Source organism: Carassius auratus, chromosome 40 (genome assembly GCF_003368295.1).
Source record: "Carassius auratus strain Wakin chromosome 40, ASM336829v1, whole genome shotgun sequence".
Taxonomy (NCBI): Eukaryota; Metazoa; Chordata; class Actinopteri; order Cypriniformes; family Cyprinidae; genus Carassius; species Carassius auratus.
In genome coordinates, this window is record NC_039282.1 from 8,197,237 (window position 1) to 8,212,110 (window position 14,874).

General features: G+C 37.7%; 1 protein-coding gene across 2 annotated transcripts in view; it reads left to right on the forward strand.

The window, feature by feature from the left end:
• LOC113058464 (seizure protein 6-like) overlaps window positions 1-14,874 on the forward strand; it is a 156,763-nt gene that overhangs the window by 69,429 nt on the left and 72,460 nt on the right. The window contains exons 2-3 of one of the 2 annotated variants that reach the window (XM_026226401.1): window positions 10,523-11,263; window positions 11,874-12,007. In XM_026226401.1, the coding sequence (XP_026082186.1) occupies window positions 10,523-11,263; window positions 11,874-12,007 (875 nt within the window). Of the gene's footprint in view, window positions 1-10,519; window positions 11,264-11,873; window positions 12,008-14,874 lie in introns of both variants that reach the window. The other variant, XM_026226402.1, reaches the window with a different exon arrangement.

Consider the following 14,874-nt stretch of genomic DNA (forward strand, 5'->3'; position numbering starts at 1 on the left):
GTGGCAAGCTGCATCAAGTTCCGGCTCCTCCCCTGATCTGAGTCTGCATGGATTCAGCGCGTTTTTCAATCCACAGGGGCGCCGAGCAGAGTGAACATCAGAGAGTACAAGGTGTGTGTGTGCGTGCGTGTGTGCGTGTGGTGCGTGTGTTCTCGCATCCAATACCAGTACGTCTTCGCTGCGTTCACTTTCAGCCTTTATCACAGTGTGACAGATTTTTTTTTTCTTCCAACAAAAAATGAAGCGATTAACACCCATGAAAACATACTTTAGAAAACGATCATGATTTATTTTAATTTACTTTTTGAAATTGAAAACATATTATTGTGTATTTCGGCATTAAACATAATTTTGTATTAAGTAATAATTAATCATTAGTGTATCATGATACATATATTAGAGTAAGAGTAGGCTAAAGGGATCTGTGATTTTTTTTTTTTTTTAAGTAATTGATTTATAGAAGTGGCAAATTGATAATGATGTTATTTTTAATAAATATAAATAAATATAGAACAGATTAAACATATTGCCAATAGACAATTACATTAATACATGTTTTGTCTATATTCTTAATGAATATTAGCTGGTTAGTTAAATGATTTGAAATGAAATAAATGTTCAGGGGCTGACTTGATGTATAACCAACCGTATTGTTGATTATAAAGGCTAAAAAGCTAAAAATTAATAATAATAATAATAATAATAATAATAATAATAATAAAAAAAATAAAATATAATAATTTATATTTCATTGTAGATGGATATACAACATTTCTTTTTGTCGTGCGGGAGTAGGTCTGCAAATGAGCAACAGTCAGGTGAGAATAGAACAGACAGCCTCACACACACACACACAATACCACTGTGTTCCCAAGATTCATTGCAGTCATTGAACCCTTATGTTGTTTTAATTTTCTGCCAATTTCCACGTATATTTCATAAGAAAAAGCAGTGGTATCATCAAAGGATAAACATGAATGTCCTAATACTGAATCAGGAAGTCTTTATTGTAAAAAAAATAAAAAAATAATAAAAAAATCTACATTCCCAATTCAAAATTTTCCAGTGACTGGTCACATGTAAAAAACTGTATTAGTTTTTTTTTACAGTGTTATATATGGCTCAGTCAGTACTCCTACTCCCATATATGAAATACAGGGAATACAATGGAATAGTGGATTGCAATAAGGTTAGTAGTATACAACCCTACCCTAATAGTAAAATAATATTTTTTAATCATACCCTTATTGGGGGCTGAGCCCCCCTAAAATCAAAATCTTAGAATCGCCCCTGGTTCACAAGATCAAAAACAGGAATCCTCTTGAATATTTAATATTAAATGTCAAAGACATTTCCTTGGTTTTGCCCAAATAGATCAAGAATTTGTAGGCACCATCCAAAAGCATGGACAATGAGTTATTTCATACAATTTCACATAATAGAACATTTAATATATATATATATATATATATTCATGTTTAATATTCATGTACGATTCTAAATATACATTACACGTGTATGTATGTTTTTATATACACATAAATACAGTACACATATATTATTTAAACACAAACTTTTATTTTGGAAAGTTCTCAGTTCTCAATTTATGAATAATTTGTAGATAGATAGATAGATAGATAGATAGATAGATAGATAGATAGATAGATAGATAGATAGATGAACTACATAACACAGGAGCAAAATATTAATTTGATGATGAACATTCAAATAATGTAGGTGAATAATAAAAAAAAAATCAGCAACTTAATTTTATAAGTTGTGTGTTCCTACTTAACACTGTTTGTCACTTTTGCTCAGGTTTGTTGATTGTCTTTACACATGGTAAAGGGGAAGAGATCGATACCTTGCCTGGGTAGTGCTCTATCTATCTGTCTTCCTCTCTTTTGCTCCGCTGGGACGGAGCAGGTGATGCCTGCCTGAGTGCATCACTGGCTCCTCTTGGCTGCCGGTCGATAAGCAGCCACTGATAGCAGGTGTCCTTGCATTGATCCGCCCTACTTGTTCTTTGTCTCTGGTCATTATGGAGATGTGAGAGTGACCTTTCGACTGTGGTGTGCAGAATGGAGGAAAGGAAGGGTAGAGAGGACTAGCACCTGCGCTGCTGTGTCTAGCAGGGGGCACAGCCTCTACTTCAGATATAGTGCACAGTTGAACCCTTAGATATCTCCAGAAGTCACAAGGGGAAACAACAGTTAAGAGTGGAGCAGTTGTCTGTGGCTCTAAATCATGGATGAAGACATAGAACAAGGTAGAAGACAGAACTGTGATACTTAAGTATATTTATAGCTATTGCTCTGCAGAGATTCAGTTGTCAGCCCAACACTTACAGTTCAAAGGATAGTAAGAGTTAGTTCTGTTTGAGACAATTAGATAATATTGTTGCGTTTAAAAAAAAAAAGTGCTATTGTAGAACCATTAACATTCACAACTTACAGAATGTGTACAACCAGATTTCTCCAGTAACCTTGGAAAAAATGTTGTGCTTGTTTTATTTTGTAAAACAATTGTAAAGATAAAGCTTCAAAATTAGAGCCATTCACATACACTTAAAAGTTACTGGAGTACCACAGCAATCACCATTACTTTCAACCCTCAACAAAAACCTGCTGCATTTTCCAGTTCACAACAGGTCTTTCTTAAGGTAGTGATGTGATCGGCTTAAAAATAACAGCTTGTTTCATCACAATTGTGAAGCAATCTGATGTAAACGACTGGAGCAATCACAATCCTGACTGAAGTAAACACAACATACCCAACTGAGTCTAGGAAACTGTTTTTCACCTTGCTAGTCTGAGTGTATCATCCAGCTGAAACCAGGCCCCTGGAAGGCTGCAGTATAGGTTGTTTTCTTAGACCTTTTAAAGCTCTGATTACTTTATCATCATATTTTATTCGCGTTCGGAGACTGTGTGGCTTCGTTGTGTTTTGCAGGTACTGCTAATTGCTTTTGTTATCTCTGATGAATTGGGAAAGATGTCAAATCGACTCTGTATGCTTTTCCTAGTAACTTGTGTTGCTCTCTGTTGTGACAGAATAGGGCTGAAAGAGAACGCTTTCTATCCCAGCTTGAAGTTTCAAAGGGTCTTTGAATTATGTGTGACGGGGGTTGAAGATAACGAAGGGTGCTGGAATGTGTCAGAGCAATGCTACAGGATTTTTCAGGCTGCTACCATACCAAAAAAGTTCCACATCATCATTGTTTGCTTTAATAGATTAAAATGTCTGTGAGTGTTGTCTCTGGATGCATCCTTTACTGGCACTATTTGACAATGCCAGTATGTTTTATGGTGTGTGCTGTTTCCATGGTGTCTTTGTTGTCTTAGATCTTGCACAAATGATGGAGCAGTGTAGATGTAGTTATAGATGTAGCCATAAACTTGAATGAATCACGAGCTGTTATGGCATTTAGTTGATGTTTATAACTATACAGTAAGCACTATTAACTATGGGGTAAGTGAAAAGAATTTGCATTCTGTCAAGAATTACTCAGCCATCATTTATGTTTCAAACTATAAATAATAAGTAATAATAACAAATAATAAGATTGTTTTTTCTTTAAGAATATTCACTTCTTCTTTTTTTCAGTACAACAAAAGCATATTTGCTGCTAATGTCGTGATAGATTTTTATTTTATTTTAGGTGAACTGTAGCCCAAACTTAAATTCAATTCCTGTTTATTTTAACAGTAGATAGCTAGATTATAGATAGATAGTAGATTAGCTAGCTACTATAGTTACATGCATGAATATAATTCTGGGTTGAATATATGGTTTGTTATTGTTTTCTGGCCACAGATAAACCTTAAATATATTGATAAATAATTCAAGCATTTTATAACGAGTCATATTAAAGCTACATCATATGAAAACTACATTTAAGAGTTAAAAATGCAGTTTGTGTATGTGAAGACAATATAGTGTGCTGTGGAAGTGATTACTCCCCTCTGAATCTCTCCCTCTCCATGTAATTGGAGTCTGTGAGCAGCTCTCTGCCATCCAAATAGATTAATTATGAAGCCTTGTGTGTGTGGAGTGTAAGTGTTGAATTGTTAGTGGGGAAGACACGAATCAAAGAAAATCAATTTAGGAGGTGATGTAGCCACCTCATCTCACTTCTCCCCTTAATTTCCCTCATGCTCTCTGAAAGGGCTCATCATAACTGAAGTGACATTCTTTCAAGTTTCCTCTGGGGATAAAGAGAGAGAGAGAAAGAGAGAGAGAGAGAGAGAAAGAAAGAGAGAGAAAGTGTGTGGATAAGCTGATGCATGCAGTTGTTACATATAGATTTGAAAGAGTTATTCCAGGTTCAAAGTTGAATCGATAATCTTGATTACCATAAAAATTATTCTCACAGTCCCTCTTTCTCTTTTTTCAGGAAATTGGCATTTACAATGGAAATAAATAGAACCAATATTTGGAGGATATAAAAGAAAAAAATGCAAAGCTACAGAACAATTCCAAATGTTGCATATTCATTAAAGAATCCTCTCTGGGCAGCTGTGGCCTAATGGTTATAGAGCAGGACTAATTACCTGAAGGTTGCCGGTTTGAGTCTCGGTGCTGGCAGGAGTTGTAGGTGGGGGAGTGAATGTACAGCGCTCTCTTCCAGCCTCAATACCCATGGCTGAAGTGCCTTTGAGCAAGGGACTGAACCCCCAGTTGCTCCCCGGGCGCTGGATCTATAGCTGCCCACTGCTCCGGGTGTGTGTTCACTTCTCACTGCTGTGTGTGTGCACTTGGATGGGTTAAATGCAGCGCACCAATTCCGAGTATGGGTAACCATACTTGGCAAATGTCACGACTTTCACTTTCACTTTAAAATATATATATATCTAAATTCCCAAATAAATATTAAGCAGCACTCCAAACCTCATAATCATTAATACTCAAGATTGGATTAATTTCTGCTGGACATTTAGCTTTGCTATCACTTTAATAAATGTACTTTTACAATACATTATTATAAAACAATTCTTCTAAATTATATTAATATTTTATAATATTATTGTTTTATGGTATTTTTGAACAAATAAATGCAGACTATGTGAGCATAGAGAATCTTCAAAAGTATTAAAGAAATCTTACCGACCCCAAATTAGTCTGTAACTTCACATAGAAAGTTGTTGTTGTTTTTTTACACTAAAATGTTAACATAAATATTGTTTACCTCTTGTGGATACACTATTGAAACAGTATTTTTACATTTACAAATGATCAGTTTGCTTCCATTGTAAGTGTAATTGTTTTAACAAACTTTCATTCAATCTGGCTCCATTCAGGAGTGAAACACCCATGTTTCACTAATTTCCACTTTAATATCTTATTTAAAATCCTGCTAAATGTGGAAATATGTCATATTATGAAAGGAAAAAGGGGGTGTGATCACCATTCAAACTTATTTTAAACCGTTTTTGGTTCTCGAGCAAGCATTTAGTTATCACCATCTTTGTGTTGTGGTGATGGTTGGATATATGGACCAGAATGCTTGGTTTTATTCTGACCTAGTAAAAATGGGGTTTAAAAAATCATCTGTAGAGCCAGTCTTATTTTGTCTGACCAAAAAAATGCCTTTCCACAAACCATTTTTCCAGTGAATAAAAATGCTCAGAAATGTAATCAGCTCTGTTTATTTAGGATCCCGTGGTCTGTTTAAGATAAGCGCCATTTTTAGTTACAGTCAATGAAAAGTCCAATGATAAACATCAAAGTGCCTCTTGAGGCGATCCTTTGAATCTCTCCGACTGGGAGTGACTTTGGCTGAAAGAAGGAGATGGAGAGAGATAGAGATGGAGGACAATAAAAGAAAAGGATGGCATGGGAAGCAGATGAAGAAACCTTGGCTGTGAAGGTAGATAAATAGTGTTGTGATGATTGATTTAAGCAATTTTATGTATTTTCCTATATTGCCACTTCTAGTAAATTAAGCAGCTCAACCTTAAATAAGTGATGTCAGATGTGTCAGAGAAGCTATTTACTTGCTCAGGCAGAAGTGAATCTTGGTTTGTTTTTTTCCCACTTGTTTTCCTTTTCGTTACTTAGACTTGGCAGTGTGCTCCATGCTGAAGTTTTTTTTTTTTTATATTTTTCCTCCATAGTGGAGGCGCAAGGAGCTGGAGCAGACATATAGCTGTGAGGGAGGCGCTGCGTTAGTTTCTCTGGTGCATTATTGATGCTAGCTGTACACAATGGCAAGGGGAGTGCTTTGCCTCGCAGTCTTTCTCTTTTTTACAGTTTTCAGTAGATGGTTTGTGGCTTGTGGTGTGTGTTTTCTCTTTGTATCTGTCTGTCCTTTTTCTCACCATCTGTTTTATTCTCTAAGCACAGTACCCGCAACATCTCCTTACTGTTATCAAAAATCACTTAGGGCTGGGACAGACAAACATCCTTGAATGGAGGTGGCTATACTCTAATCAATGCAAACAGTGGCAGGCAAAAACTGAGTAAAAGATTTGCTGGGTGGCATGTGAAATACATTACAGAAAACTGTCCGTCTGCTACCCGTCAACCTTTACTGTCAAAGTTAAACAATCCCTTCTCTGGTTGAACAGCTGATACATGAGCTCTGGGAGATGAATCCCCTCTGTGTCTTGATGGGCCTTAGATGCTGCTCTTTGAGCTTAGAGAAAGTATTTTAACACAGTATTTATTAGTAATTTAAAACTTCTTCTACCTCCTTTTTCTGCCTTCTTCTCCTTTCCTCTTTTATTTTTGGTAACAAACGTTCGTAGATTGGGAAGAAGGAGACGGGAACCAGTGAACATTTAATCAAACCTTTAATAAACAAATAAAGAAACACAAACTGAAAGTAAAAGCAGCAGCCCCTCATGGATGACTGCCACATAAAACATAATAGAACAACAACATCAACAACTCTCGTCCTGCACTGTCATCACTCCTCCTTTTATCCTTCCGGAGCTCCTCCATGGGACTCGAGACTGGTGTGTGGCGCAGGTGTTCCTTATTATATTTCACTCCACCAGCCTTGCTCCGCTCCCACAGCTCTCAGCCCTACCCCACTAGTCACATGATTATTTTTAATGATTATTTTACTTTTATGTAAAGCACTCTGAATTACCATTGTGTATTAAATTTGCTACATAAATACACTTTCCTTGCCTTGCCTTGCTTTGCCTTCTGTTCCGTTGACTTGTAATAAACACATAGACATTCTTTTATGTGCATTTTTATTTCAAAATAAATACTTGTTCAATTATTTTAAGGTCCAATTCTCACTATTAACAGACCATTAACTATGACACTTGCCTCAATAAACTCCTAATTTGCTGCTTATTAATGCTGTAGTTAGTAAGTTAGTGGTTAAGTTTAGATATTGGGGGAATAGAATTAGAATATGTTCATGCAGAATAAGTACTTTATAAAAACTAATAAACAGCCAATAGGTTAAAAACAGGCATGCTAACAAGCAACTAGTTAATAGTGAGAGTAAAAGCACCCTATATTGTAAACTAAAATATTATATATATATATATATAACAAAAAAGTCTGAAACAACTGAAAATATGTCATATTCTAGGTTCTTCAAAGTAGTCACCTTTTGCTTTGATTACTGCTTTGCACACTCTTGGCATTCTCTTGATGAGCTTCAAGAGGTAGTCACCTGAAATGGTCTTCCAACAGTCTTGAAGGAGTTCCCCGAGAGATGCTTAGCACTTGTTGGCCCTTTTGCCTTCTGGCTGCGGTCCAGCTCACCCCTAAACCGTCTCGACTGGGTTCAGGTCCGTTGACTGTGGAGGCCAGGTCATCTGGCGCAACACCCCATCACCCCATGATGCAATGTGTACACCACTATGTAGTGTATGAATTGCCCCGCCCCTTCTAGCATGTAATTAATCTGTGACAGTTTCAAAATGCAGCATGAAATGTCCAACATTCCACATTTCATCAAGTGCACCATCTGGCCATTTGAAGTGCACACATAATCTTTTTGAACTATTAATTGTGAACACACTCTTCACACTATTTATACTCAAAGTGGCTAGAATAGTGTATAAGTATGTGAATTGGGACACACCTAAAGTACAAAAACTCTTGGGGACAACTTATGAACTCAAAAGTAGGACACTTTTGTTGAAGGTTGTGAAAGCAGCAAAGAACCCAGATTGCTCTAGAGGGATTGCCCAGGTAATATATGTACTTTAAGTCACTTTGGATGAAAGCTTCTTATAAATAATGACTAGTAAAATTATATGCTTCTTTACAGATGTCTCAAGGCAACTTTTTGAATAGAAATGGGTGCTAGGATTTCAGTGAACATACCTATTTGCAAGTTAAGAGAAAATGCAACAGAGGGTAAAAACAAAGCCCACACTCCCCCGCTGGTTCGTGTAAAAAGCTTCTAAGGCAGGCTCATGGTCATTTAAAAGTCAAATCCAGCCATTGAAGAGCACAGCTCTGAGGGACCTTTGAACAGACAGTGAAGTCAGTCTGAGAGATTCTGTTTATACTCCACCAGCACTAATGGAGCAAATCAAACACTCTCCTGCTTCAGCGCACCACGTCTGTTTGGTCTTGCCTGGAGTTTTTAGTGGAGCCTGGACTATGAACTGCTGGGGTTATGTGAAGTGCAGGGGCTATATGGGACTTTCCACTGCTAAGTTTGGGTAATGCTGTTTTTATTTTCAACAGAAAATCCCTGTGACATTGAGTGTGATATGCATAGTGATTTTAGAAGCTTTATATAAGTCAGGATCTCCCAACAGACTTTCACCTGTTCGGTTTCTGGGTGAAATGGAAATGAATTCACATTGTAACATTAGGCGCATTTATCAGTTAATTTCATAATTACTCATCAGTTATTTCATAATTACTCATGTAAGCACACAGCTAATAAATGAACCATAAAGTAAAGCCCCGATTGACATTAAGAGCTCACAATATTTTGCATTTTGGTTTCCTCATCAAAAAATAAAAAATCTGGTTTTGTTTTGGGGGTTTGATCTACAAATGACTGAATTCTAAATTGATGACAGGAATCGAGGACTTTATAACCTTTGCTTTGTCTCTCATGTGTCATTTTGCCTGGATCTGAGTGATGCGTTAGATGTCAATGTGATTTTTACCCTCAAAGCGAAGTCAATCTCTCATAAAACACACATCACCGCTCAGCGAAACGATGTGTATCTTTTGCCTCTGACACTTCATAGGATAAGGAGAAAAAATAGCCTGTCAGTTCCGTTCGGTTTGAGATATCATCCTCTCCTTTCCTTTTGTGGGAACGTGCTTCAAATACACCAGGCTCTGTTGTTGGAAGCAGATTGTTATTAGTAAGTCGTAAAACAGAAAGAGAGCTATTAGAGTGCAAATGAAGCATTGTGAAATCAAAAGTTTCCCCGGCATGCTGCAGCCTCCTGAAGGCAGGCTGATTACATTTCACCAGGTGCAGGTAGAGGAGATGCATTTTCACAGCTACAGTTCTCAAATCCACTCATTACGACATGCCGCCTGATGATGGTTTGGACTCATTTATTGGCAAGGGGAGGAGAGAGAGCATTCAAATGAACAATTATGTTAAAGGAGTTATTTTTTTCTCCACATGTTCCACAGCGTTTTCAAAGAATCTCCAATCTTAATCTATTTAGCAGATACTTTACCATTTTGTTAATGTGCTAGGGGTTCTGACCCCTCAGTTTGAATGCTTTGCCATTTCATGTGACTGAACCACAAAGCGTCACGTGACTTATAACCTGCACGGTCCTCCTCTCCTTGGGTGGTATAGAAGGTAAAGTTGTTGTAAGGTAGGGTGCCTGGCTTTGAAATATGTTAAAAACAACTATATTTATTTGAACACCCAAGTTATTTTGTAGCTCTATATCATTGTACATTTTTACAGCATTTAATTTTAGTTTTTTTATGAAAATGTAAATGTAGTCTGTATTGTTCATGCCATATTTATTAATTTAATTCAGTTACTTGGATTTTATTGGATTAAACATTTTTAAAGGTACACAACAGTATTTTCGCCTCTCTATTGACAATCTCTCAAGTTACTTACCATGAAACTTCACTTTGTTTTAATGCTTTTCATGCTCTCTTGCCAGGGGTGTATCTAGCCTTTTGTCAGTAGTGGGACACAGTCCCCCCACCTAAACAGTGTGCCCTAATTATATTACTATGTATATATGGACACAAACCAATATTTGTAATAGTTTAGCCAACTGTGTTGCTTTATGCTTATTAATTTTCTGTGTTTTAGTGACTTTTGGAGACGTATCTTTTTTTAATTTGCTTATGGGGGAATTAGGTGTGGTTTTATGTTTTATGTCAAACGGTTTTGTGTTGCTGATATTATTTTATCATGTAAATGCACTTGGTCAATATGAAAAGTGCTATAGAAATAAATGTGTTTGTTTGATGAATTCGTCACTAAAATATCAAATCAAAAATCATTAATCAATGTCCGAAATTATGTTTTTGGTGTGATAACTCTGTTCTAAACTCACTGTATATTTTATAATAAGCTTGTATTGACTGTCTCTTCCAGGTTCTTTTATGGACAGGAGGTTAGCAGTCACCCAAAGAGGAGGTCAGCTGGAAGCAGAGGACGGGTCCAATCCATTTCACACCACACAGGACACAGATCGAGGACTGCCCCTGTTCACAACGGCTCCCCCTTACAGTGGCCTCGACCACCATCCACCTTTTAAGCCTTACCCGCCTTACGACCCTCGGGGCCAAAGCCATGAGCAGTATTTTCAGGACAGCGGAGGGGCAGCTCACCATCCCACAATGCCATCCTCTAATTCCCATCTCCTCCAGGATCCGTCCACACAGCTGGTCCCACACAAGGATGCACCTCCATTCTCTGATGTAGCAGTTCCCAGAACCACCACACTGGCTCCATCAGCCGCCGCCCTCACCCAGCCGCACGTGCCCAACTTCCAACACAAACCTTCAGCAGAAACGCAGAGGAGAAGCATGGAGGAGCCACCCGTGTCCATCACCATAGCGTCAGTGACAACCACTGACGTGCGCACATCCACACTGCCTGCTTCCAAACAATCAGAGAGAGGAGATGTTTCTCCAACCTTAAACAACGAGCCCAAAGATACAACAATCCTGCTGAAAAGAGACAAAGAAAAGGCCTCAATACTCAAGGTAGAACATGGCACTCCAGGAAGTGATGTAGCTGTAAAAGCATCATCAATGTCTGGGGATTTGGATGAGGAGACCACCACCTCCACCATCATCACCACAACGGTTATTACAACCATGCAGGCGCCAGGTACCATTCACACGATCAGCGTGACTTAGATTTACATATATTTACACAGCTTCCTGATGTGTAATTCAGAGCTCTTCAGAGGTTTACCTGCCCTGCTTGTGCCTAAAGATGTGGGTTTAGAGATGCCAGTGCATAAGCAGTTTTGTGCCGCTCTATTTGGCACCTTCTTACAAAAGGACTTAGATTTGTGGAATGAATCCTGGGGTTTGAAAAAAATGAATTCAGGCTACATGTTTGTAACTTTAAACTAGTTGTTCAACCGTCTGACTGTTTTATTATGGAAGTATGTTATTCTGCACATCCCTAATAACTAAGGCCAAGTGTATGAATTCATATGGAGCGAGAACATATCTCTTGACCAAAAGCAGCATTTAGCTCTAGAGGAAGATAAAGGAGCCATAAGAGCAGAAAAATGTCAAGGCTACCAAACATTATTCACTCACCTACCATTTAACCTGTACTGTCCACGTGCTCCTACACAGCAGGGCAGGAGAACTGACCCTGTTGGGAATGCAATGAAGTAAGATGAAGAGAATGAGAAAACGCTCGCTTCTACTGATGCACACTTTCTCTTCTGTCTCTCTCTGTCCTTCTACCTTTTCTGATGCAGCTCCATGCAACACTAATTTCACATCGCCGGGAGGCTACATAGAGACACTACAGCAAGCCAGGAGTTGGGACAATACAGATGTTGACTGCACATACACCGTGACAGTCTACCTGGGCTATGGTGTGGAAATTCAGGTAAATTCATCACACGGTGCTTTTGTTATTGACCCACTCCCTGGAAACGATAATCCAGTTCTGCTCTTTTATTCTTGAAAGGTTAAGTATGTAATTTACTGTGCCTCTAGTATCAAACGGAAAAATAGTGATTGTTTTCACTCTGGTATTGCAGAAATGCCCCCTGTATGCCATAGTTTGGTCAAATAGATAGACCCAGCCCAATCTCACACTATTGGTTAAGTCAATGTAGCCGCCAAACTGGCTGGAAATGTTTTGCTAGCACCAAAAATCAACCTTAAAATGGCTCTAAAAAGCATTTTTGCAATGGAAAAATTTGTACCTTCAGCTTTAAGTGTGTTTTAGGTGTAAAGGTCACATATAAATGCAGCTGCTGTTCGTAAATAAAGAAATGGCTGATGTATTTGAATGGTTTGGGAGAATATCTGTCAGAGGTATAATCTATTTATTCTTTTTTTTTTTTCTGCTATTGATGTGCCCTAAAAGTGTGCCTAACTTGATAAATATTAACCTATTTTATTTTATTTTATTTTATTTTATTCATTTACACTCAGATTTCTCTATTGTCATATACATTCCAAGCAAATTTTTTGTTTGATACTGCCTTTTTAGACAGTATAGACAGCATAGAAGCTCCCCAGGGATTGGAACAAAACCATGATGTATGCCCCTCACAAAAATCACCTTCATCCTCATGATTAACTGCAGCCACCTTCATAAAATATACAATAGCCAGTACCTCCCTGACCTTCCAGATGGTTTAGCTAATATATCTTGAATAGTGAATATCACGCATACCAAATCACTGTCAGCCATCATGCAAACTGCTGCGGGATCTTAGTTGGTAGGGAGAGAAGGACTGTGAGAGGGAGGGGTGCTTTGTGTCTCATCTCATTCCTCCTTTCATTGAACAGACTTGTTAACCTGGGACAGTATATAAATATCTCTCTCTTTTTCAGCAATTATTCAATGTGACTGATATGTGCGGAAGCCACAGTTCTTCCCTTAATTAATTGCTTATGGATTATCTGTCCACTCCTTTTGTTTGTTTACGGTATTCTTTAATGCCCTCCTGTTAAACTGTCTCTCAGGCAACTCTTAACTTAATTAATGCTGCCTCATCCTTCGGCTGATAGACAAAAATAATGTTTAATTCAGACAATGCGAGGACCTGCTTTGCATTTGCTGTGATTTAAAGGCCTAATTTATTCAGTTGGTCTTGGTAAAGCCTTCCTCTGATCCAGAAGCCTCTCTGAATGCTGTACTATCACGTTTTGAGACCTCGTGAGGATCTTGGACTTAAAAATGCATTTAAACCATTTCCATCATTCAGTCAAAAAAAAACAAAAAAAAATCAAGACTTGATTCAGCTCGCTCGCTTCCTGCTCATGCTGGATGGCCATGGCCTTCACCAGCTGGATTCTTCTGGGAATCAGGTATTAGTGGTGGCGGATGGCTGCTGACCTTGCGTATCGAGGGCTGTTCTGGGCAGAGAGCTCATCATCTGTACAGCCCTGACCTGCTGATCCAGGCCAAATGGCTAAACCCTCATCAGTCTGAGCTAAGCGGAGGGAACTCAGGTCATGCCTCACTCTTCCTTTTATACCCTGATACTGATCTTTAGACTCCATCTCCCCTGAGAGCTACATCCTGCTGAACTGGCCTACAGTGATGGAGATGAGTCATCTGAGGAAGTAAGGTGCTTGCTTTCACTGGAGTTCAAATATCATCTGTATAATGGCACTCCAGAACATCCTTTTTGCTGAGGATCATTTTATTGATGGAAGCTGAGTATGAGCTTATTTGAGCCAATTATGTAATTTGCAAAAACACATATTACATTTTTCTCCAGTACTAGATTCCTCTTGTTTGGTACATCTTTTGGGGTTGCCAAAACACCAGTACTAGTAATAACTATAAAGTATATTGACAAATTAAATTAAAACTATGGCACTCTGTCTTTATTTTCTAATTAAATAAATGTTTCCCTAGTTGTTGTTGTTTTTTTTTTTTTTTTTTTTTTTTTTTTTTGCTTGTGCAAGTTCAAATATCTTACAACAAAATAAATCTCTTTCTTGCATGATAAAATAAATATTTAATAGAACACTTTATATAATTAAAGTGAATGAGGACCAGGCACTGTTTTTTTTATTTTTTTATTTTTTTTAATGCCCAAATTTATTTATTTGATTTGATTTGATTTGCTTTGATTTGATTTGCCTTTATTGTCTCCTGACGGAGAAATTTGTCTTGGGCATTTGGGATAACAGATACACACAATATACATATAACACAACATACATCCCCTACACATAATTTACCACCAACCCACACCCCTTATTTGTTCTTATTCAATATTTTAATAGAAAGTGGTACAGATGAAAATTTAAACCTATTCAGTCTACAGTTTTGTAACCTGTACCTTCTACCTGAGGGCATCATCTCATACTCACTGTGAAGGACATGATTCGGAGAACATCACTTCTTTTGTCAATAATGCACATTGTAAAACACTCCATTAGATGCTACTTGACAGTATAAATATAACGTAATTGAGAACAAAATAGAAATATATAAGCAAATGTTTTTAAGTGTCTTGAATTTCAGGTCCTACCGTAATAGTGCCTTAATGGATAGTTTAGTGTAATGATCTTTCCTGGGATGATGCCCGCAAGCAAGACATATCTTGTCTATTAGGGCAGAGCAAGAAAAAAAATTGCTTGTCTTCATTCTCAATTCTGTTTCGGACAGAGAGTAGATGTTTAATATGGCAGCCTGGTGCTCGAAGATCACTTCTGTCCACTCAGCCATGACAGTTGCCATGACTCTGGGTATTATCACTGCTTGTAAACAATTACCAAGTTAAT